The 24,989-nt window shown below is 39.4% G+C and overlaps 1 protein-coding gene across 1 annotated transcript in view; it reads left to right on the top strand.

Annotated features, from left to right (window-relative positions):
* MGA (MGA, MAX dimerization protein) overlaps positions 1-24,989 on the top strand; it is a 50,797-nt gene that overhangs the window by 17,452 nt on the left and 8,356 nt on the right. Inside the window, exons 9-20 of the mRNA XM_009319219.1 lie at positions 611-834; positions 1,754-1,894; positions 2,322-2,394; positions 3,799-4,319; positions 5,830-6,127; positions 7,840-8,472; positions 9,079-9,378; positions 10,839-12,544; positions 20,557-20,681; positions 22,027-22,078; positions 23,786-23,971; positions 24,683-24,794. Coding sequence (XP_009317494.1) covers positions 611-834; positions 1,754-1,894; positions 2,322-2,394; positions 3,799-4,319; positions 5,830-6,127; positions 7,840-8,472; positions 9,079-9,378; positions 10,839-12,544; positions 20,557-20,681; positions 22,027-22,078; positions 23,786-23,971; positions 24,683-24,794 — 4,371 coding nt within the window. The remainder of the gene's footprint in view (positions 1-610; positions 835-1,753; positions 1,895-2,321; positions 2,395-3,798; positions 4,320-5,829; positions 6,128-7,839; positions 8,473-9,078; positions 9,379-10,838; positions 12,545-20,556; positions 20,682-22,026; positions 22,079-23,785; positions 23,972-24,682; positions 24,795-24,989) is intronic.

Raw genomic sequence — 24,989 nt, 5'->3', positions numbered from 1 at the left:
TTTCCCTCTTATCAAGTGAGTATCTAGAGCTGTATTTTCAATTGCTGTACATAGCTGCATAGTTCATTGACTTCAGTGGAAATATAATGATTTATGGTAGTTTCAGATCTGGCCTAAGGAGTGCTCAGAAAACCAAATTGGTAGAAATTGACCATGAATTTACACTTTCAGTTTCTTGCTAGTAGTAGTACTTTTAGCAATAGCTAAAAACAAACATAGTGTTATCTGGTGTTCCACTGGAATAAATGAATTCTTCCACAGAGCTGTGGTATAAAATCTGGGTTTTTTGAGGTGTTTTGTAATTTTTAAGTATACAGCATCAATGAAGATCACTAATTCTTCAGTGTTTTTCTGTATCTGCTATCACAGTACAAGTGAGAAACAATGATTAGTGTAGAATCCTTTTTATTTTCATTTCCTCTTTCTTGTGGACAATTCCCCAGTCACTTTTGGCTAGAATTTGAGACAAGAAAAACAACCGGTAATGTTTTCTGGCAGTATGAACTAGTGATTGCTGCATGGCTAGACCTCAGGCTCAAACAAAAATTTCTGTTACTGCTGTGTTAGATGGTGTTTCATTAAGTTGTTTTTGTTTTTCCTCTTTTTTCAGCTATCTGTGACTCGGAGCCAGAACAGCCTATTAGGAATTGTCCATTGTGGGTGAAAGTAGAAGGTGAAATAGATCCAGAGCCAATTTACATCCCAACACCATCTGTTATTGAACCAGTTAAATCTGCGGTACTGCCCAACCCAGAAGTCTTGCTTTCTAGTAAGCATAGATCTTCCAGTGGAATGAAACCAGGCAGAGTGTATACTCCTAAACCCAATCCAGTGGTAAGAAAGGAAAAGAGATGCGTTTGTTTTCCTTTGTATTGAAAATTAAAACAAACACTGCCAAAAGCTTCTGTGCTAGGCCATTTTAGATGAAATTTGAGATGAAAGCCTAAGATTGACTGCCCGTAGGTATGTTGATAAGCTAGGATGAATTGACTGTATATAAATCTTTAACTCTGTCCGTCTTCTGTTGAGAATTTACTGTAGCAATATGCAGATGGTGAAAGATGATTATGATTCACTAATAGACTCATTTAAAAAATGTAGTAATATATGCTATTTCTGGCAAAATGATTGCTGGTTCTGCAATGTTTGTATAAGTTATTCTCTGCATAATGTGACCTATCTAATTAATGAATTACTTGCAAAAAAAAAAAAAAAAGGATACAGACACACAGTGTTCAGTGTAGTTCTGGAGTCTTTTTTTGTTCTTGTTTGAGGTTTCAGTGCCAGCATTGGAAGAATCTGCATTTGCCTCTCACCTCACCTTAGTATCTAACAAAAGCAACAACAGCAACAGAGGAAGAACCGCAGTAGAGTTGAGTCTAGTTATGTCTGAAGAAAAAACATGCCAAAGTTCCTATTTAATATGTACCAGATAATGTTAAACAATGCATGACACTTAGGACTTGTTTCCCCACTTAGAAGAGTATCTGGACGGGTTTGGGTTTTTGGGGGTGGTGTTGGTGTTCTGTTCCACACCACTCCCCATCCCGCCCTGAATATGTAATTTGGAGGCAAGATGTAGACTGGGCTATGTGATACTAAAAGGGCAGATTCAGCTTTAAATGCTAGACCTTTCTTTTGGCATTTACCATTGAAGCATTAATGTTGAAGTGTTGTTAGAAAGCAAAACTGTTTCATGAATCTAATGTGCATCTAGAATGGAGATGTTTTCTTCTCTTTTTTTTTTTGGTAGATTCGAGAGGAGGACAAGGATCCTGTCTACTTGTACTTTGAAAGTATGATGACTTGTGCAAGGGTCCGAGCATATGAACGCAGGAGAGAGGAGAAAAAGCAACAAAAAGACAAAAGTGATTCACAGAGTTCTAGTATAAAGGTAAGAAGTCACACTGTAACTAGCACGTATCACAGAACAGGCAGAAATATTGAAAATGTTGAAGTAATTTTTTCCCCAGAAACTCCTACGCAACATAAGAGCTTGACTTATATTTGACGGTGACAGGGCTGTGGAGCCTGGAGCCTAAATCACCTAGCAGTGTCGCTAGACTTATCTTGTTACTATGATAGAAATTGTCTTGTCTGTGGAAATTCCTGGCTGCCAAGTTGCATTATCATGTAAGGCTTAAATGTTCATTGTTAAAAGATCTGTTCTAAGATGAAAGTTGTAACATTGTCAAAGTTAGCATATGTTTCATGATTTGGGGTGACAATATGATGAACTAGTTTATTTTGTGATGTGATTTTTAGTGTGGAAGAGAGAGACACAGGGTGAATATCTTTCTTGCATTTCTTTCCTCCTGCAGGAGCATGAAACAGAGCTTCAGTCTCCTGAGAAAGCAACTTGTGAAATAGACAAAGACACTGATAAATCAGGAGGTAAGAGCTGAGTCTTGAGTATAATTCGACCTCTTGGTAGTTCCACATTTTTGTGGTGTGGCTTTTTTTTTTTTTGGTGTGTTGGCTTTATTTTTTTTTAAAAGTTGCAGCTATTGATGAAACAAAAGTCCATTTGCTGGGGGAGTTATTACTGTTGTCAATAAAAATCTTATGATGTGCTTACAGTTTCCTGTTTTCTTAAGCAGTTGTGTGTGTGTCACGTGGGAGATACAGCAGGCTAAATATCCAGTATTTGTTGTTGCTCTAAGGTTAAAATGACCAGTAGCTTGTTTAGCAATAAAAGATAATACTGCACAGCAGACTTGTCTTCAAGAGTGATAATTAGATACTTGGGAAGGAATGGACATCACTGTTCATGGTTTGTCTGGGTTTTTTTCCCCCTCTTTTTTTCCTTACTGTTACTTTGTAGTTACTGAAGAATTAATAAATATCCAAGTGGTATTGTGAGAATGGGATCCTCATGTTCTCCGCTTAGAACCGTATGGGACAAGGAAGCGCCTATACTTCTTTTGGAGTTGTTTGGTGTTGAATTCTTTTAGTTCAAGTTGAAAGGTTGAAGTTTTGCTACATTATATATACTGGGTTTGAGTTTCTAGTTCATGAAGAAATAGGCTAGGCATCTGTGTTCTCCTTCAGTCTGAAGTGGCCCAAATCGTGTTACGAACTTTAAAATGAGACATATACTAGAGGCATTGTGTCATCCACTAATGAAATATAGCTGCCTTTTTGAGCTGAATTTTTTTTCACTGTTTAATGTATACAACAGCGCACTCTACATTTAAGGATGGGAATGGAAAAATAATACAACTAGTTGAAAATGCTGGTGAATTGGTAGGTGAAATTAAAATGGCCAGGACACAGGGCTCAACATCCTTACAGTTTTGCAAAAAATGACGTTGGATCTCTAATGACAACAAAAGGTCATGCTTCTGTTATACACCTTCTGCAAAAGACAGTTCTGCTAGCGGCATGTTTGCCCCTCATGCCATTATAGGACATTGGTCCTTTTCTGACTCCAAGAGAAAAGTGCCATCTCTTGAATAACCAGTGATGCTTTCTACTGCATGTTGGTGTTGCTTGGAGATCTTTCATCCATATACTGAAACAACCCAGCTTTGTTTAGCTTGCGATGCAATGGGATACAACCTGAGATGGTATGGCTGCAGGGAATGAACTGTAAGAAATAGTTACACTAGTTTTGCAGTGAGTTTTTGCTTGCTTGTGAAGCTCTGCAAGGGGAAGTGATGCTTTGAACAGTTCTTTTACTTGTTGTTGCCCTGCAGCTGAGACAAGGGTGGAGGTGTGGGCAGAATAAAACTGTTTGAATATCCAGGTGATTAAAATGCCATAGTATTGCAGAAACCTATTTCAATTCTTTCTCAGAGAAAAGCTGGTGGTCTTCCCGTAGTGAGGGGGACTCTTCCTCCACCTCCTATGTTCATCACACCACTCCAGGTGGACCAACCAAACTTATCGAGATTATCTCTGACTGCAACTGGGAGGAAGATCACAATAAGATCTTGACCATCTTATCACAGCATATCAACAGTAACGTGCCACAGTGCCTCAAAGTGGGTAGCTTCATTATTGAATTGGCTTCGGAACACAAGGCCCAGGATGAGAACCACCCTCCTGTCTACTCCTCCAGAGTGAAAATTTCAGTGCCGTCCTACCAGGACAAGGACAAGAAGCCTGGGATACCTGTCTTGGAGACTCCTGATAGCGGGGTGCCGTCATGCAAAAACCCAGAGAATCTAAAGTTCTTGCGGGCAGACACATTGGACAAACTGCGGGAGAAGTTGCATGGGGGCAAAGGCTTGCCTTTTTATGCAGGGGTTTCTCCTGCGGGAAAGCTGGTCGTCTACAAACGCAAAGCTAATATGAGCCCCTCGGGCTTGATTCAGGTGGGTCCCTCTGCCTTTACTGTGAAGATTAGATTCAGTTTCATCCAGTACCCCAGAACTCCTTGAAGGGGAGAGAGAACATTCTTTAATTTGTCTACCTAGTCTTTTGCCTGTCCAGCCACGGATTCTTAGTATCTGGTGCCTTGCCTGCCTCTCCATAAGCTTATCCCTTTCAAGACTGACTCAATAACAGGAAATCTGATTGGAAGTCTGAAATCTGATGGTTTAGCTTGTCCTTTCGGCCATTTGGGTCTTGGTGGCCCAAGTACAGAATCTCTCTCAAGATCTTTTTGGTGCTTTGGAAAACTCCCTGCAGATGCATTTGACACAAAATACTTCTAAAGGAATGGCTGTTAGAGGCCACAAAAATAATATTTTCTGAGGAAGTGTACACTGGGACAAAACTTTAAAATGAAACCGTAAACATTAAATTGCTTTTTGCTACAGCTTACTGTTAATCTTCACTAATAGCCTGCATCCTCTTTGCAGAATATATGTTGTTCATCAAGACACTTCATAATCTTAAGTTCAAAGAAAGTTCTTTCCCTGCAGATTCATGCTGCCAACTTGGTATTATAAATTGGTTGTAGGAACTGTAGGGCTAGGATGAAGATCTTTTTCAATGAAAGGTATCTGTCGTTATAGTGATACCACTTTCCAAGAAGGCATATGAATTAGAAAATAAGAGTAAAATTTATTTTCATGACACTTTGCAGATACAGCACCCTCACAAAGAGAAGCTAGAGGAGAGAAAAAAATGTAGGGGGAGATTTCATATTTTTAATAAAAGTTGATCAATAAAAAGAGTCAAGACCTTATTTAGTAGCGTGTTAAATGTATTTGGCTTTTAGAAGGTATTATCAAACAACCTGAAAGTAAAATGCAACACTAGCAAAACTTCCCATTGGCCGGTAGGCATAAAGCCTGACATTCAGAAAGATGTTCTGTTTATTGTCTCCCATGCAGTCAGTTACCACTACAACTCTGAATTTGAAGTTAGTCAACTCATCATACCTTAATTACAGTATCAAATGACAGTACGGATAAGAAAAAAGCTGATAAAGCTTTTACAAGCTCTTTAGAGTTTTGTCCCAATGTATATGACATATGTATTCTTTCTTCTGTGATGCTAGGTGTTTGTTAGGTTTGAGAATTTTATCCAAAATTGTCCTTGAATTTGGGAACCCATTTTTATTCAGGACTGTAGCATAAGTAAGGAACAGGAAAAATAAGCGCTAGCTTCACTCTATCTAATTTCAGTGATTTCACATGCTTCTTTGGACTCTGTGGTCCTATGTGAGAGTCTGAGTAACATCTAAAAATCTGTGTTATAAAAATATAACAGAGTTGTTTGAAGTTCTCCTGGGCAGTAAGGAAATTAGGAATTCCCATTCTGAATTGCAATGGTTTTTTGAAAAGGACGCTTGGAAGTCCCATGGAATGAAACGCCTCTCCAGAGGTGGTGAATTAGCATTCTTTTCACAAAATTTCCCTTTTCCACTTTTTTCAGGTTAATGATAAAAGGTATCCTCAGGCCAAACTGCTTTTGGGACAGATGGGGGCATTACATCCCACCAATCGGCTAGCAGCTTATATCACAGGCAGGCTGCGACCCACAGTACTTGATATCTCAACCCTCAGTACTGTGATCTCCAAGGTAGCATCCAATGCTAAAGCAGCTGCTTCTGGGACACCATCAGTCCAGGTGCCCACAACATCAACTCCCAAAACTACATCTTCCACCAGCACTACTTCAACCCCCACTGTGACGACTCTGAAAACCCATGTCCCAGCACAGAGACAGATAGGTAGGTTGGAACTTATTACTGTGTCTTAAATTGCGTGAAGCTGAAGTAAAAAGTGAGTGTACAGCATTGCTGTTGATTTCTGTGCAACAGTGCATGCTGCCTTTGGCTGCATTGCCTACCTAAACTGCCTCTGCAATAAATAACCTCTTTAAAGCAGAAAGTTTTATTTTGACTTCAGAATAAGATTACAGATGTTGACTACTAGTTATTTTATTAATGCTACTAGAGCATATTTTCAAGAGACAAGGAAGAGTGGATGGAGACACGCTGAATGTTAGGCTTGGATTTTTGTTTTGAGAGTTTCCTTACTATGATTTTTAATTGCTTTTCATCAAACATCGATTTAACTTAAAATGAGTAAAGGATCACTCTAATCTGTGGTTCTTCGCTGTTAGTTTTTCTGATGATGTTGCACTTATAATTGGAATTCTTGTGACCACCAAAGATGCGTGAAGCAGCAGTGAAAGACAAGATGGTCCAAATCTGGATTAGCGAAACAACAGGTGTGCAGCCAATAACCACACCGGCCTGTAATCTCATTGGATTTCACAAGCTAAACAGGGTTGGGCTTAGTCAGCACTTTGCGGGGGGAGGGAAGTATCAGAAGCAGCATGTGGTACTTGTGTCTGAGTTGGTACTGAAATGGTTACCCCAGCATGGCAAGAGAGGAAGTTGCCTTTAACTATTACATTTTGCATGAGTTAAAAAAAAAAAAAATCTAGTGCCCATCCACATATTCCCACATGTTAATTAAAGATCTGAAGAAGCTTTGCAAGAGGAAAGGATGTTACCTGTGTCCTGGCAAAACTTTAATTTCTGATTGATTGTTTTGTTTCTTTCTGCCTAAATTTTCATTGCCATGTAAATGGGTGTGTTGTTTTTCTTGTCCTGTAATAAAACTTCTTGTTTTGTGTGTTTATGCAATATTAAAGAGCTGGCTGCATTTCATTGATGGGTGAAGTGATTGTTGCATATATGATTTAAGTGTTCTGGCATATTCTGGGTTTAAAATGCTATATGCATAAATAACTACAATATTTAAGTTGGGCTTGCTCCATAATCTCAATGCTGTTGTACTCATCTGTAGGCATCTGGAGTGATGTAGATGCAGTATTCTTATACCTTGGAGAGCAAGGGATGGGGGAGAGGATCTTTCCAGTAGTGATTACTTCCCATTGGTTAAATTTGTCCCATCCAGTCCTCAGTTGCACGAATGTCACTGCAATGAGAAGGGGACACGGCAAACTCTGTGTCCCTCCTGCCCCCTTTCCCCATGGCTGTGTAAGATGTGGATACAGTAGAAGGGGGATGAAAACCAAGAAGCAGTGAAAAGAGGAAGATCACACAAGCTGTTACAGGAAGAATATGAGGTTTAGAAAATAGTTTGAGCCCATTATTTAACTTAGGTGTTTGTTTTCCTGTACTGTAATTAGAATTGTCTGTTCATAGTTTCACGATAAAGAACAATCCCTCAAGACCTGATTCTTTTGTGTGGCCAGGAAGAAATGGAACAAAAAGCTATAGAAGTGGAATACAGCAGACATATTTCTAATATGTAAGGCATGTTCAGGACTGCCGTAAACGTTTCAGTTTAATTACAAGGTACAAAGAAAATGGAGGCTCAAATTCATGCTGAAATTACAATTGTAGCACCTCATGAAAGGCAAAGAGGAAATCTATTAAAATTTTGACCTGCAGGTTTTTATTTGCAGCTGCCCGACCCTCACCTGGTGGTGTGTTCACACAGTTTGTGATGAACAAAGCCGGAGCTCTACAGCAGAAGATTCCTGGAGCGAGCACGCGCCAGCCTGTGTCAGGGCCACAGAAGTTCAGTATCAAGCCTACGCCGATAATGGTTGTCGCTCCTGTGGTTCCCTCAAGGCCATCTCCAGCTCAATGCACAGTCTCTCCTGCGGTCACTACAGCCACCACCACTTCTCCAGTTACTGTGGAAAGTACCAGTGTGGCAGCATCTACTGTGACCACTCCTAGCCAAACAATAGCTAATGAACCTGCCTCCTCTCCTCCTGCAATTACAGTCACAGCTGCTCCTGCAACACCTGGAATCAACACCTGTACTACTCCCTCATCCACCAGTCCTACTGCCACTGTGAACGTAACAAAAACAACAGGGATTGTTGCACCAGTAGCAACCACGTCATTCCCTAAAACTGTAGTAACACCACCAACTGTTACGTGTCCTGTTGTCACAACATCCACTTCTACAGTTGTACTAACAACTGCAACAGCTACATCTGTGGTGACCACACCAACTTCCTCTGCTGGCTCTGTTCCGATTATACTATCAGGAGTTAATTCAAGTCCTTCACTGAATCCAAAAAGAGGTAAGGCTTAGGTGCTTTGGGCTATTACTGCAAATGCTTCCATCTTTTTATTCTGCCTCCTTCATAGCTGGAATACAGTCTGCAACTGTAGAACCCAATTTAAATACAGATTCGCTTGCCTCACTCTTCTTTCCAAAATAGGATAAGAAATGTAATCTCTTTAAGTTGCTTGTTTTATTCCAGCCTGAGCCGGTAGAGGAGGAGAAAGATGTAGCTATCTGGTCATTGACTGCTATGAAATGAACTGGAAGTCTCACATCATTTCTTGGCCCATAGAAATGTATAGCACAATTATTGCTATGACTGCTAGAATTTCGTTGTTGGCATAAAGTCCAAGAATTAGGTATGGAATTACTCTCTCATCGTTAACGTGAAAGTATTCTGAGTCATGGTTGAGAAATGTCAATGGAACTGCACGAAGAAGACTGTTCTGGCCTGATTGGTTCTACGTGCGTTCTGTGAATAAAAAGAAAAAAATGCTTTCAAACAAATCTAAAGGGATCCAGTTGTTTCCGAAATATTTGTGCTTGTTTTCATTAAGAATAATGCGTGATTTGTAGGCTGTTCTCTTAAACTGATTCTTATGTAACTTCAAAAATGTTTCAGAAGATGCTACTCCACAAGCTGTAAATAAGACTCCCCAGAAGATGTCTCCTGGAACAGAGAAACGCGTAGGACCTCGATTGTTGCTGATTCCAGTGCATCAGACGTCTCCTGCTTTGCGACCACTAAACAACACGCAGCTTGCTCAGAGGCAGAGGATGATCCTTCAGCCTCTCAGGAGCCCTGGTGGTGTGAACCTGTTCAGGCATCCTAATGGGCAGATAATTCAGCTTGTCCCTCTGCATCAGTTTCGAGCTACAGGTGCTCAGCCCAGTGTGCAGCCAGTGATGTTCCGCAATCCAGGTACGAAGTCCAATGTTTCTTTCTTGACTGACCAGTGTATTACCCAGAAATTAACAATGTAATAAAATGTTTCTGTGATGCTCCTTTCTGCTGCTGGAAGTAATTGAACAGGGTCTAATTTGGTTCTGGGTGAGTAGCTGAAAAACGTAGTGTAATTACTCACATGTAATGCAACTTAAATACCATGTGTCTAAAATACAGAAAGTGCAGTTAATAGCTAAGTCACCAAAATTTGGGAGTTCTGTGCAGGAAGTAAAAGGGCCTCTGTGTGTGTGTGTGGCAGTGGAGTCACGTCCATTGTACTGTCGGAACTTAAAAGAAATTCTGTTGATCTGGCAATTCAGAAATAATTCTTGTTGGAGATTCTCTTAAAAAGAATGAGCTGTTACCTGTGTCTCATTGGATGTGCTGCTCTGTTTTTGTTTGGTTTGCAGGTTTGTTAGTGCTTTTAAGCAGATATTCAGATCAAATGTTACACTACAGTACAAAATTGCTGGTTTTTTTCCTCCTTAGAGTGTGAGAAGAAAAATAAGTTTGATTTTCAGCTGTTTCTCTAGTGCATAGTTGAAGACAGGGTTGGAAGAGTTAGAAATTGCAGATATCTGACAGAAAATAGGTAGGATGCTTGTTGAGCATACTGTTGTACATGTTTGTAAATAAAACATGTTTATAAACAAAATACACTTTTAAATGCATGTTTACTTTCCAGTAGGATTTTTCTTCTGTTGTCCCTTTATAAAGAAGCATCTTGAGGAGAGGGAGGCAGAGTGGTGTTGAAAAGAGAGGCGAGAGATGACAAAACTGTGGGGAGGAGAGAAAATAGTCCTGTGCCTTAGCTGAGGCTTAAGTATGAGGTGTAGTAAAGAATCAGTCAAAAAGTTCATTGAATTCCTTTCTGGTTTGGGGCTTTTGCTGTACAAGAGAAACTAGTTGCCAGTGGTGGTATTTTTCCTCCTTGTTTTACGGAGTTCCGAAACACCGCAGAAGAGTTCAGTAAGGTGAAAAAGATTGTGGTATAATCATGTAATCCTGTCATAGTTCTCTGTGGAAGTCTTTCTCTGAGGGGGAAAAAAATGATTTTTAAATTAATTTTTTTTTTTTGAGAAAACCCCCATTTTCCTGTTTTCCAATAAATGGGAAAGTAAAATGCAGAGGACTTTAACTAAATGCAATGCGTTTTCTTGGTTAAAAAGCTTAATGCTAGAACTTATCATTAAATCTGTTAGTTTTAGAGTAGCCGCTAGCTCATGTATTTTATTGGGGTGTTCCATATAAAAATTCAACAGTTTATATGTCTTTATGCAGTACCAGCTCTTTCACTGAGAACTGGCGGTCAAATACCCGATTACACTGTGATCCTTGAGAATGCTGGCTACTTCTAGTACAGCATCAAATACTAAAACTAAAAGAAAAAAATTTGCTTTGAGGAAGTATTAGTTGATGTTTTGTTTTCCTCACAGGATCGGTTGTAGGAATCCGGTTGCCTGCACCTTCTAAGCCTCCTGACTCACCTGTGTCTCCCACTTCCTCTGTGTCTTCCATTTCTCCTGCCACAAATTCAGCTGTACAAACTGCAGTACCCAAGTTATCCCCGACATCTAACCTAGCCACTCAAGCATCTTCTCTTCTTCCTTCTGTAACAAGTTTTGTGTCACAGGCAGGCACTCTGACTCTGAGGATCTCGCCTCCTGCTGCTAGCAACGTGACAAATCAAACAGCCTCCGAGTCTAAAATAACCTGCAGCTCAGGTGGTCTGCCAGCTACCACTGCTAATCTCATACCTTTACAATCCGGTAGTTTTGCTTTACTTCAGCTGCCAGGACAGAAAACTGTGCCAAACTCCATTCTTCACCATTTTGCATCTCTTCAGATGAAGAAGGATTACAGGAAAATATGCAAGAAAGAGGACTCGGGTGCTGCTCAGCAGAAGGAGAATGGGAAGGCTTCATGCTCAGATGACATTGAAGTTATAGAGTCTGAGGTCACAGTGTCAGACAGGAAACAAGAAGAAAATGAGCTGTCAGTTAACCAGTCAAATAACGTTGAAGAGTCAGCATCTGGCACAATCGCACCTGATAGAAATTCCACTACATTAGAGATGGTGGAGAAGGACTCAAAGGTGCTAGAGAGTTCTTGTGATGATAGCTGCTCTTCTCAGCATGATGTTTCCGCAGATGTCATATCATCTGACCATTCGTACATCAGTGAGAAGCCAAATGATGAGGAAGAAAAAGGGGCCTCTGAGGAGAAGGAGTTTTCTGTTGGTTCTGAAACTGTAGTGGAGGCTGTTTCAGCTAACTCCGAAGCTGTTTGTGGGTCATCAGATCAGTCTCTAGTTGCTCCTCTGGATAATGCACATCCACAGAGTCTCGAGAATCAGGAGACTGCACAGTTGAAGAACCATGGGAAGGAACAAATACATGCTGAACAGGAAGAGAAACCAATAAAAGAGCAGGAAGGAGATGCACAGACACAGGTGGAGGAGGACAACAAGGCAAGTTCTGGGCAGTCACAGAGTGAACAAGAGCAAGATACACAGCTGGAGAACAAGAAGGAACAGAGAGGGACTGAACTGTCTCAGAACAAACAAGAATGCTGGGGTGGTGCCGTGCAGCCAGATACGGAAAGGAAGGAGTACAAGGGCTCTACAGAAGCAGAAAGCATAAGAGAGAAAAAAGGAAGTAAGTCTGCAATCAGTTCTGCAAAAGAGCAGGATAATGCTTCAGGAGAAGAGCATACAGTCAATACCGAGGAAGGTAAAGCAAGCATAGCTAGGCAGGAAGGCAGTAACAACAAAGAACAAAATGCTTCTGAGTCACAGGAAGAATTGAAAACAGGTCATGATATTGTAACGCATGTCAACAGTTCTTGGAGCAAAATATCTAGCATTGTACCCGCTTTAGAAAATAAAAGCGAGGCAGATAACAAAGCTGATACACCTGAGAAAAGTGACTTCCTGACACCAGAACAGAGGGCACAGGAAGCCAGGCATCACAAAAAGGGTTACATGCCCACTATTGATGTAACTGCTGATGATACGGAAGACGAAGAAGAGGAAGATGATGATGAGGATGAAGATGATGAAAAAACTGATGATTCTGCTGATGAGATGCTGGATGGTGCTTCTGACTTCCCAAGTGAAGAGGAAGTAGATGTTGAAAAAGTGGTAAGCATTTAACTATTTATAAAGGGATTTTTTTTCTTTTTTCTTTTTTCTTTTTTTTTTTTTTTGATTGACCACTAACATGTCACAACCCATGGATTTGAAAGACACAGTATGATGTTCGTGTACTGGACTTCAGTTTCTTTAGAAAGTCTAGATCAGGGTTCCAAGTAGAAATGTCTTTAATTTCTTATTAGTTGTATGCTTTTCATAGGTCGCATTGTAGTGGCCTTTTAGAAATTGTCTGTTCTTCAGATAATGGGAGTTATATTGAGCAAGCTGTAATAGAACCATTGCATGTTGTCTTCCTCCAGTATTTACTCAAGCAGCTTGGTTCCTTGTAATACGACTTATGATCCTAAAATGTAGTAGCCAATCTAGTATTTCTGTTATTTTAAGCTGTTTCCTTCTACTTAATTTTTGTAGCCCTTAGTTAACATTTATTTCTGGAAGGAATGTTTGAATCTCTCCTTAGATTCCTCTTGAAATTTAGTAATACGTTTTAAGTAGTGTGTGAAAGCTGTCATTCCATACTCGATAGTAAGCAAATTGCTCCGGAAGTCACAGAATAAGGGTGTAAAACATTGTGTTTAGTATAGTTAAGATATGTTTAGATTTTAATGCTCATAGAATTTCCATCAAATGTCGCCCAAAAAACAGAAGACGACAATCCCACGTGTAACTCCTTGATGTACTTCTTATATATCAGTATGTGACTTAAGAAACAGTGCTTTGTTACTTAAAACTTATGAAGTTGTGGGTTTGTGAGTCAGTCAAATGAACATAAGAAATAAGGTAGCCATTTCTTGGGATAAGATAAAAGTGGAAAGAGAAAGGTTAAACTGGAGAAGAATTGAAGAACAAACAAGTTAACAATAGGAGAGACTGCGTTAGTATCTTCAGGAATTTGAAGTATATAGTTCTTTTAGCCCTTTTGTGTTAATGTAGTCCTCTCACAGTTGAAAACCAAATTAGACTTCTTTTTCTTCTAATCATATCCAGAGTAACTCAATTATTAAGTCAGCGACTCTGGCTTTTAAAGAATCTATTTAACTTCCAGAAAAATTGACTAATCAGTTCATATTCCAGCTCGCTGTTCTCAGGCAAGATGATAGCATATCAGCTGCATGAAGGTGAGGAAACTGAAAGTAGATGAAATTTTTGGAAGTTCTTCCAAGCTGAAAACTGAGCTCTTGCTGTCTTGTCTTGAGTTGGACGGTGACAGTTTGATAACTCCTGTATCCTCCAACAACTTCAGCAGAGTTATCATCAAGTTTTGAGAACCACGGTTAATTCGTGCCTGACGCCCGATAAACTTTCCAGACAAGGTAGTCTTAGGGATCTGTTGGTAAGCCAACAGGTAATACAATGTCTAGGTCAGAGTAGCCCGTTATCAGGGTTGATGTTTTAAAGATGTATTTTCTTTTGTCCTGCAAAAAGATGAAACGAAAAAATAATTATCAGAGATTATAAGAAATGTTTGTTTTGGAAGAAACTTACTATGCAGGTTTTGACTAATACGGTTTGGTAAGCCATATAAGGGTATGCCTTCACCGTAAGCTCACACAAACATGAGTAAGCTAGCTTTGGTTCTAGAGCAGTAAAGCTGAGGAGTGAGACCTGAGGGGACTGTAAAAACCTGTCTGGAATTTGGGTGAGTTCTTGGTTTGTTAGTCTGTGCTGCCTGCAAGTTAAGTTAGCATTTCAATGCCTAATGGAGAATTCAGTTTTAAATCTAAATATGTAAGTCTGTTATTTTTCACTGGGATGTACTCTTTTATCAGCATAGTGCTTATAAGACAGGCTGCACTGGTATTGTTTGTCAGACTGGATGAAGTCAGATCATATAAACGGACTACTAGAGGATGTTTTTATGTTTCATTAAGCTAGTGGAAACATAGAAGCAAAGTGTACGTGCATGTCCACTAATACTTTTGTTTAGTAGAAATACTAATGACAGCTCTGTCTCTACTGGTTTGGAATATGGACTGGTTTTAGTTATTCAGGAAATAGCCATTAAAAACCCCAGAAAACTCCAGTGAGAGTCAGGATGATTGCTACTTACCTGTAGTAGCTATTACTGTTTCTTTTTTAGTACATTTCCAGTATATACACTGGTTCTCATTGCAGTAATGACTTCATTGTTCTTAATTTTGCATACCAATGCTCTTCAGATGACCTTCTTACCTTGTGCTAACTTTGTGTACTTGACTTAGACTCTTGTAGACTCTTCCTCTACTCAACAAAAAGAGAGAAGCTTCCTGAGATGGTATCTTTGCCCTTTTGTGTTTCCTACCCTGAATTGCATCAAGAGAAGCTTAGGAGGGTTGATTGTCTTGGGTTTGGTGATAGGAATAAAACCTTCTGAGAATATAAGCAAATATAATATAATACAACCTTCTGAGAATATAAGCAAACTAATCAATATCAGGACCTGTTGCCTGAACAAATTCAAGTGTGATGGTCTGGGACATGATCTTAAACTCTTGATCTCCAAGGCATGATGATTGCACACAATTCCTGTTGAGAATGACTGCTTGGCCTGGGCCAAGTCACAGGCTGTGTCTGTGAATTGTTCACATGAGTGCTTGTTGGCTTAAGCCAAAACCATGCCAGGGGTTGTTCTAGTATTTTGATGCTATAGATAGAGTCCCATGGTCCAGTTTTTAATTACTAGTCTAAACATAGCTTCTGTGTCTGGCAAGTTATTTTATTTCAGATGTTGTTAAAACATGTTTTTCAATTGTTCTTTTTCTGAGCTGAACATTAAAATGATAAGGAACTATTATGAATTATTATAACATTGTAAGTTTAATAAAAAGTGCAAGTGTGACATATTTTGTGGATGATTTAAGTTCTAACAATCTCTTGCATGTTCTGAGCTTTTGGTACAGACCATGTGTGAAATCTGCAGACATTGTAGCATAGAAGGCAGATCCAGAAATGAGGCATTTGCTTGGGTAATGTCTAACAACATCCGTTGTCATCTGCTCTCCTTCTTTCTCAGCACTGTCACTGAGGACCCTCTGTCATCAGCCAGTTTGCTCTTCAGGAACCAGCAATAGGGGCGTAGGCTGCCAGGAACAGGCAGATAAAAGCAAGAGGAGAATGCTTAGAAACAGGTGTTGAAATGCAGAGAGGGAAAAGTCCTGATGTTTCTATAGCAACTTTGGAACTTCTGTTGTAGTGCAGGATTGCTCCTCTTGTGTCTCCATTCCTTAAGGTTATTTTACTTTTACAAGCTCAAAGGCATTTAGAAGTTTTGTAACTACAGGACCTGTGGAAGGACTGATGTTAGAAAGGTAGGGCTTCTACAAGCATTTTGAAAGTTTTGCACCCCAACAAGAAGTCATGCTAGGCTATGAATAGGGTTCAGCCTATGGCGGGTTGGCAGTACTTACATAGGAGTAGCTGTTCTTATGGCAGAACTTCAGTGGACTTACTTCTGACGATCTTCATGATTGTGATATTTTTCCTGTTGTTAGGAAGTCAGAGGTAGAGAGGAAAGATTTATCATCCTGAAGCATTTTTCCCTTTGTTGTTAGATGTAAGAATGAAAAAAGTAATGTTTTTTGTTTTACATATGTCCACATTCAGGACTTGTAAACTTAGATATGAAGTTCTTGGTGGGCAGTCGAGAGTTTTTACTTCTGTTTTTTTCTCTGTCTTTCATGAAAAAGATGCCATGTCTCAGGTTTTTTAATACCGTTTTTCTAGTATGATAGCATGTAGAAAGTTCCACCATAAGAACAGCTCTAGCTGGGTAATTACTATCAACCCTTTGGTTAGCCTAGTGTAACTTGGCAGCACTCAAGAGCTTTACCATGATAGTGTTTCTACAGTAAGCTAATTTCCTAGGTTTTTTCCCCTGACTCTCTGGATTGTAGCATCTTTTGAACTACCCTGCATGTTCCCCTTCCCTGCAGTGGAATGACGTCCAAGTGTAGTTTAGACAGGGTAGTCCTGCCCACTGAAGAAAAACAATATGCATCTCTTGCATGTAGAATCACAGCAATGATACTGTATAAAATGGAAAAGCTAGAGAAAACATTAGGAGGCTTCTGGCAACAAGGAGACTTTATGGATGACCCAGGAGAGCAGGCAAGAATGAGAAATGCTCTGTGTGTAATGAAATACAACTATGTTGTCATAAAACGTGACCTGTTAAAATTACGTAACCCTGTACCTCTTGCACATGTAGTATTTCCAACATAATGGCATGTATCTGTTCAGTAGTTCTGTAATTTAAATGGTATCTTTGTTTGAATAACTCTTGTTCAGCCAGGTTTTTTTTCCTCTGGCTTTATGATGCTTTTCCTTCTCTCATCAGGCCCTGGGGAGGATTAAAAAAGGCTGTGGAAGCAGCTATGCTACGTGTTTACATCACCTGTTTAGCTCAACAGAAGGGTCTGCGTCTGGGGAGATGGTGTAATTCTGATATTTTCCAACTTCTTTTCTTTTGCTTTCCCTTCCCTCCACTCTTAGCAGTTAGTAGACTTTAATTTCAGATCCAAGCTTATGTTCTTCTCCTCAGCTGAGGAATTCTTGGAATTTCAGCACTCTGGGTCCTCTAGTACATCCTTTAGTTCACTCTATGAACCCTGGTGTAGCAATTAAGGACTTCCAGAGAATTTGGAAGTCTTCAGTTGTGTTTTTGATTTTCCTGCCTTTCTGTGACCTTGTGCAATTGGGTCAGTCTCTGCTTTTCAATGGGGAAGCTACAGAATTGACTTAAAGGCAACTTGGATGCATCTGTTGTCTTAAGAACAAAATGACTTGAGAAAAGCATCCAAAAAGTTGCTCCTGTTCATTAAAACTGGATCTTGACAAAGTCTGTAACAAGTAAAGCAAGAGTGAGGAGGAGTTGTCGAAAAATTGCTGGCTGTTTGCATAAGTGATATTCTTCAAGTGAGATTTTATATAGTAGAAGTTAGATTTCTTAAGTTTCTGTAAGCATACAGAGCCACTCGACAGACATGAAACAAAGCTGCGTACTGTTCACAGGCAGTGTTTGAAAGCTGTTGAAATACCTATGCTGAAATGCAATGTAGTCTTAACTCGGTCACAATTTCAGTAGCCCCTGCATATGTGTTCTGGATCTAGACTGCAAGCAGTATTTGGTTGGACCTCACTAAGATCCCAGGGATGTGGTGTCTCCTGACGTTCATTCTCCTGCTGTCTTGGGGAGCAGTGGTGACGTGTAGCTCTTGACCAGCCTGTCAAGTTCTAAGTGATGCACTGCTTCCTTGGTAGTTCATTTTCTCTGTGCTCTACCTGGTCCCAGTGCTAACGAGTCTTGCTTTGTGGGAGAATATTTACAAGATGGAACAGATAAGGATTTTATTGGCTTTCATGCACAAAGAGAAACAATACTTCCCTAAGTTCCTGCCAGCGCCAGTCCCATACTTTCAAAGTCAGATGAGAATTTGTTTACCTCCATGCTGCTCTTTATACTCATAACAGGAACTGTCATGGCATAATACAGATTCATAGCTGCTCTAAAGGAAAGCTGCAAGAAACCCCAGCAGTAGTAGTAGAATAACTTATCGCCTTTCCAAATACAGAACTCACCAGAGATCAGAGCTGCTTTCCTGGACAGAGAACAACAGTGTCTTTAAAGTCAGCACGTGTTAAAAATATCTTTGAAAGAAAGCGCGAGATTGTTCTCTAAGGCTAGTAATTCTCATCTAAGGTCACTCTCCTTGCTCTTCTCTTTTCTTTTTCGAAAGACATGACTTTTTACAAGCATAGAGATAACAGGTAACATGGGAGTGTGCACAGCAACTTGTAGAAGTAAGGATGCTCTTCTGTTCAGATCTAGCAGCTATAGCTGATAACCTGAGCATCGCTTTTCTTTGTTTCACCAGTAATATCTCGATACTTCATAGTACAGGAAGAGGTGTCAGCTTCTCTGCAAGTGAGTAGTTTAGAAGTTTATACCTCTTTCTACACAGAATCTATACTACCAACACTTTGTAGGACCCCTCATGACGTGAATGGAAGGTGATGGAAGACTTGGGAATATTTGAGAGTGGTTTTACAGGGGGGAGGATGCTGCATGGTTTCATTCTTCTTAAAAGACTAGAAGATTCCACAGGCAGTGTTGCATACGTGTGTGTGTATGTATGTAGACACTAAAATAGATATACTATATACATACACACTCTTTAATATATATATGCCCTTTTTCATATACATATGCGCATACGCTTACTCTATACTTTACTAAAGGCTACATTGCTACAAAGTATACATTGCTATACTTTACAAAGCTTGTATCTCTAGTGTAGCCTTTAGTAAAGAAGGGCGAACTTAATTTTTCATACTGATTCTGTTATCAGTTTTCTGTAGCCTTGATCACACAGCCATGGGAGACGATGTATTACACAAGGTTTAAAAAATACTGCTAATTTTATGTGGCAGCATGATTCACAGTGGTGGTCACTCTGTGGTGTCAGTAACTCAGGTGGCAATTTTTATGTTGTACTTTGAATTTTAGATAGCCCTGCTGCAAGTTGTGGGTTTCGGGATTGTGTTTTTCTTCTTCTTTTGGTTTAGAAAAGGTTGTGTTTTAGTCAGTATGAAGAAGCCAAATACTATGTCAAACATTAGGTTATTAGAGATCCTGCTTCTCTGTCAAAAAGGAAATTATCAGCTAAGATTTACTGTCTGGTTATAAATTGAGTCCCTTTGAAATTTGCAGCTATGTTAGTTTACAGGTATAAATTTCATGACTGATCATTGGAAATGTGTATCCTTAACCAGGTGTTAGTTATGCTTGTGTGGTAATTTAGGCTGCTCTTGTTTGTTTTCGTTACAGTGCTGTATATAGCCTAATCTGTGGTCAGCTGCGTGAGTGCAACACTTTCTCCTCTCTAATCAGTGTTTCTTAAAACAGCACCACGAAAAGCATTTATTAGAGGCCACTTACTGATCCAGTATTGCGCAATGCTTTCTTTTCCTGTTCTGTACTTAGTGGTTTTTGTGATTAACTGCATCAATTTCAGGTAAGTATTCAGTTCAGAGAAGGAGGAGATTGCAGCTCCTCAAAAAGAAAGAAAAGAAGGACAAAGAGAAGGAAGGAAAGACAGAAGAGAAGAATAGGAGGAGGATGACAAGGGTTAGTTCAGGGAACTGGGTGACATAGAGCACAGAATGGAAGTATAATTACACTTTCTTACTTAAGGAGGAGAAAGAGTTCTGCATTCTGTAAGCAGACCAAAGATTATAATATAAAAAACTTCAATAAAAAGTGTAATACAAAAAAATAGTTTGAACAAGGCTTGTTTTGTTTGGTGGGAGAGGGGAATCACCTGGTGCTACAAATGGCCACAAGATTGATATTTAACTCTTGTAGTTGCTACAGCACTGCAGTTGTTCTCTGTCTCTGTCTTCACAGATGGTAGCAAGTTTTCTTGGTCAGGCAAGCATGGAGGAAAAATACTCTTCAGAATATCATAAATATTTAAAATAATTATTGGGCAGCGTTTTGGAAAGAGCCAAAAATCATACTCTTCATCATGTAAGCACTTTACTGTATGACCCAAAGAAGCCTGGTTGTATGATGTTCTGACTGTTGCTATCTTAGGTATGAGAGACCATTACCAAGGTGATAACTATCTCAACTCGTGTCAAAAAAATGTTAGTTAGCAAGAGTCTACAGTAGTAGGTTGTAAAGGCAGTTTAATCTTATTTGAAAATGGAGGCAGGAAAGCTCTGCCCTGTGAAAGCTTTTTATCTCACCCATAGTAAAAGCATAAATGACAGAGATGGGTTTTGCCCTTACCAAAATTCATTTTGCAGAGTTGCTAGTGGGAGGAATTCCTCGAGGTGACAGTTAAAATAACCACCTGCTTAGCACTGTTTATTGGCCAGTGTAGCTGGAGATGTTGATTCTTTAATGGTTCTTAATGTTCTAATGTAATCTCTTTTGAGACTGAAGTGAAACTGTTTTGGCCTGAGCTCTATTGCTAAGTAGATACTCATTTTAAAAAACAAAACAAAAACTGTTCCAGGATGCGTGTGAATACAGTGAGGATGACGAGCAGGTGGACATTGAGACCGTGGAGGAGCTTTCAGAGAAGATTAACATTGCCCGTCTGAAGGCCACAGCTGCTAATATCCGACCTTCCAAACAGAAGTAAGCATCCTTGGAGAGCACTACAGTTTTGTATTTTATTGATGAGCTGGCATTGAATGAACCCATTAAACAACAGGTTTAATATGATGGTAAGATAAAGCAAGGCTTGTGTCAGGCCTTCCTGAGCACTGGTGCTTCCCAGTGTCTGTCAGAACTAAGAGTAGATTTGAGGTGTCTTAGCCTTTTTTTCCCCCTCCCTTCTAATTAATTTGTTCATGGGGATGTGTATCTTGTAATGTAAAATTATTACGAGTGAATGGCCTCCCTTCCTGCAAACTGAATATGAGCAGGGTTATCTTGGTTTTAAATGTGATTTTACAAGCTTTGTTTATTCTTGCTGTGGACTTGTTATTTTTAGGCAGGAGCAGTAATTGGTTTAATCCCTGATCCTGTAAATGAAAGCTTTGTCTTTGGGACCGTTGCCCAAGTGAAGAAAGTATTTTCTTATTTACATATAGTCTGCCATGGTTGGATAGCTTGGCTTTTTTTTTGCTCTGTTTTTGTTTGTTTGTTTTTGTTATTGTTGCTGCCCTTGCATTTATAATGACAAAATGCAAAGTAAAAACACAGCTTACTTGAGGTATGTACAGATGGTCATGGCTATTTCCCAGTTGCACCAAACGAGAATGGGGAACGTTGCATTCTTAGTTCTTTTTGTTTGAAGAATTTTTTTGTAGAAACTTTGAAAAATCTGTTTGGTGATATTATATACCTCCCAGCTAGTTCCTATTTTTTTCCTTCAAAGATACAGCTCAACTTTTATCCTTAGATGGTGACTTTGCTATAAATTGTGAAGATCTTTCAGTGAGAGAGAAAAACAGATGTCATGTTTTGTAAAAAAATTCTTTCAAATGTGTATTGTTCTTTGTTTTCTTGAAGCTCCTGAGATATGAGGAAGCTGCTGTTATATATTAGGATAGTAATAAACGTGAGGATTTTGGTTGGTTGTTCTTGGTGGGGGAGGGATTGCTCTGCCATCTGTATTGAATCTGTGTTTTTTTTTTTTTAAAAGAACTAAAACGTAATAAAAAAAATTACTTTCTGCAGCTAACAGTCAAGGGCTGAATTTATTCTCTTTGGCATATAGCGAAATAGTTTGTCTTTTGCACTATGGGATAATTTTACAGCTTTCAGAACAGCTGAATTTTTTCCAGGATGATGGCATTGGAGATAAGAGTTCACTTTCTTGAGAAAGCTCAACAGTATCCTGCTTTCATGTAGTTACACAAGGAAGAGTTAATTTCAGGGATAAAAATGAGCAATTCTAGGCTGTTGGAATGTAGTTAATGAGGATAGAGTGCATGAGATGAGTAGTGTTGGGAAAAACTTTTTACCTTTCTTCCAGATACCATGCTCGTAATTCTTCGGATGAAAAATTATCAGAAAAACCTACGAAGGTATATGTTTGCTCTCCTCTTTCCTTTTGGTATCATACCTCCATTTTAAAGATGAACTTTCATCTCAAGTGCAACTCTTAACGCGATTTATCTACCTTCCATATATTTATAATTAAATGCAAGAAACCAAATGTGTATGTGGGGGGAAGGGGCTCAGTCCAAATCTCATTAAAGAAAAAGGACTGCTACTGGCATCACTGGGTTTCAGATTCAGCTTTATGTACGGGAGGAATATCTGCCTTTTATTTATTAGTACGTTTGCTTAGGTTTTGTGTTCTTGGCATAAATAATTTTTACAGCACACATAAAATAATGAACAACTGAGAAATGTTTTCATGTATCAAAGAAGACAGTATGTAGGATTATATGGGCACAGCACGGGTGAAGGATTTCTGAAAACAATCGTTTAAATAATATGTATTTATGCAACTTAAAGATAACGCAGAATCCTTTCAAGCCAAAACTCACTGCGATCCTTCTGCAGGTTACGCTGTATTTTAGGGTGGCTTTTAAGCCAGTTTCACTAACTGTCCATGATAAGTATCTGTGGTGTACAGGTGAGGTCTAGAGCTACCTGCTGGGGTGGGGTGGGGCTTTGAGGTGGGGCGTGAGCCTGGTGTATGTCTTACACATTAGTGCAGACTGGTATGCATGCTTTTGCCTGAGATGGAGATGGGTTCCAGGATGCTCTGCCTGCCTTGCCTTCTCCATGTATTCTTCTCTCTGCCCTTGAAGTTACGGCTTGAGGCCCTTCCTTGAAAGGAACCTAATGCCCAACACGAGAGCAGATGCAGTTGCAGCCTTACTGTGCTCTGTCTGCCTATGAGGGCAAAATGGATGTCAAGAGCCAGGTTTCAGGAGACAGTCTTCACATTCCTCCTAAGGCCAGCAGGCTCAGAAATAGTATCACTGGACCTGAGGAGTCTTTCCATGATTCACTGGGGTTTGGAGCAGACCTAAAATGATGTCAAATATGTGTTAATACTACTTTTTAAATATTACTTCATCATGAAATAAATAGCATAATTGTACAAAACCTGTAAGAGTAATGATGCGATAACAAACCTTCGAATCTGTAGAGATTAGTAGTTATGCTTATTGCCTGTCAACCTCTTTGGAACCTTAAGCAAATTCAAAATCAGAGCCTGTCTTTGACGCTTTCTGTTTCTTGGTAGATGTCTGGGGTGATAAGTTTTGATGCCGTCTTTTACGTTCTTACCTACAATGTCTCTTGGCCCCAACCCATATATACCCATGAAACAAAATAGAAATCAAACTAGTTTCACTCCAGGGAAAAATTTCAAGCGTCCTATACTTGATGCGATTGTTTCATTCATTAGTAGACTTTTTTCACAACCAAACTACAAAAAAAATTGGCTCAAACGTGTGTGATTTTGCTGTAATCCTGTGGCTTACCTAAGTAGCCCTGTGTTGCAAAAAATGAAAGCTTATGAATAGAAGGGACTGCTCATGATCTTTTCCTTTAGGGTTGATGTGATGATGTTAGTAATTTCTTGTTGGTCAGCATTTCATGCTTATTGCGTGTGCTTCTGACACGGAACTTTCATGAAAACATAATAGCAGAACAGCATGACACAAAATCTTCAGGTGTCTGTAGAAACCTTGTAAATCAGGCATGCCTTTGAACATTGTTTGCCATTACATTACCTTTTTTATTTACGCTGGTCAATGTGGTTACTTCTCCAGCAGAAACCTCAATTCTGGAATAGAAAGCTGAAGACTGAGGCAGAAGCCTTTGCTCATTACCGCCAGACACACACAGCAAATGAACGCCGGCGACGTAATGAAATGAGAGATCTCTTTGAAAAGTTGAAGAGAACTCTGGGGTTACACAACCTTCCCAAGGTCTCCAAATGCTACATTCTCAAGCAAGTAAGTATTTTGAAGCTTAAGGGAGGAGGAGAATCATTTCATCTGGACAGAGTAATTAAGCTAGTATGAACCCTTTGAGTGAGTCCCAGTGATATTGTGAATAGAGAAGTTCTGTCATCTTCACAGGACTCTCTGGAATAAAACAATATCTGAAAGAATCTGTAGTCCTAAAAGCTTAATCTTGATGACACAGATGCCTGTTTTCAGATTAGCCTTCTCCTTGTTACATTCTTTGTGAATTTAACCATGGAAGGTTATGTCTTAATTCCTTAGTGGTTTACTGTGTACATCAGGCGATGTGAAAATACATTGGACTTACTTTTTTAATGCAGGAGCAGATAGCATTTCATTAAGTATTATAGTGACATTAAAAACTTAATTGTAAAGTTGTAAATGACAGGAAACAAAATGTAAGTTGTAGATAACTAATTATGCTTCTCAGCTGTACCTTGGAATTGTAGGAGAAAAGTTGGGTTTTTTCTTTAAAATCACTGAACTTTGGCGGAAGGACGAACAAGATGTTTATCACTTTCCAGCTTGCATTTAGGGAAAGCTGGCATTACGTGGCATTTCACGTGCTTTCTCTGAGTCCTAGTTTCTCAAGACGATGAAAACGTCTAAATATATTTTGTAAAGGTTTCTGGGAAGGAAAATTATTTTATTATTTTGTGTATCATTGGTTTACAAATCAGTTCCCTGACACTTTTCTAGGCTTATGAAGAAATCCAAGGATTGACTGATCAGGCAGATAAACTTATTGGACAGAAGAACTTACTGACGCGCAAACAGGATGTTTTGATTCGAAAAGTATCCACGCTTTCAGGTGAGACTGTTTTTGGATACAGACTAGCTGGAATAATCATAGAATCATAGAATCATAGAATCATTAAAGGTTGGAAGAGACCTCCAAGATCATCGAGTCCAACCATCAACCCAACAACACCATGCCCACTAAACCATGTCCCTAAGCGCCTCATCTACCCGTCTTTTAAATACTTCCAGGGATGGTGACTCAACC

The sequence above is a fragment of the Pygoscelis adeliae genome, unplaced genomic scaffold (assembly GCF_000699105.1).
Source record: "Pygoscelis adeliae isolate BGI_AS28 unplaced genomic scaffold, ASM69910v1 Scaffold22, whole genome shotgun sequence".
In the NCBI taxonomy this organism is placed as follows: domain Eukaryota; kingdom Metazoa; phylum Chordata; class Aves; order Sphenisciformes; family Spheniscidae; genus Pygoscelis; species Pygoscelis adeliae.
The sequence above is the reverse complement of the archived record's forward strand: the minus strand, read 5'-3'. Positions and strand labels throughout refer to the sequence as shown.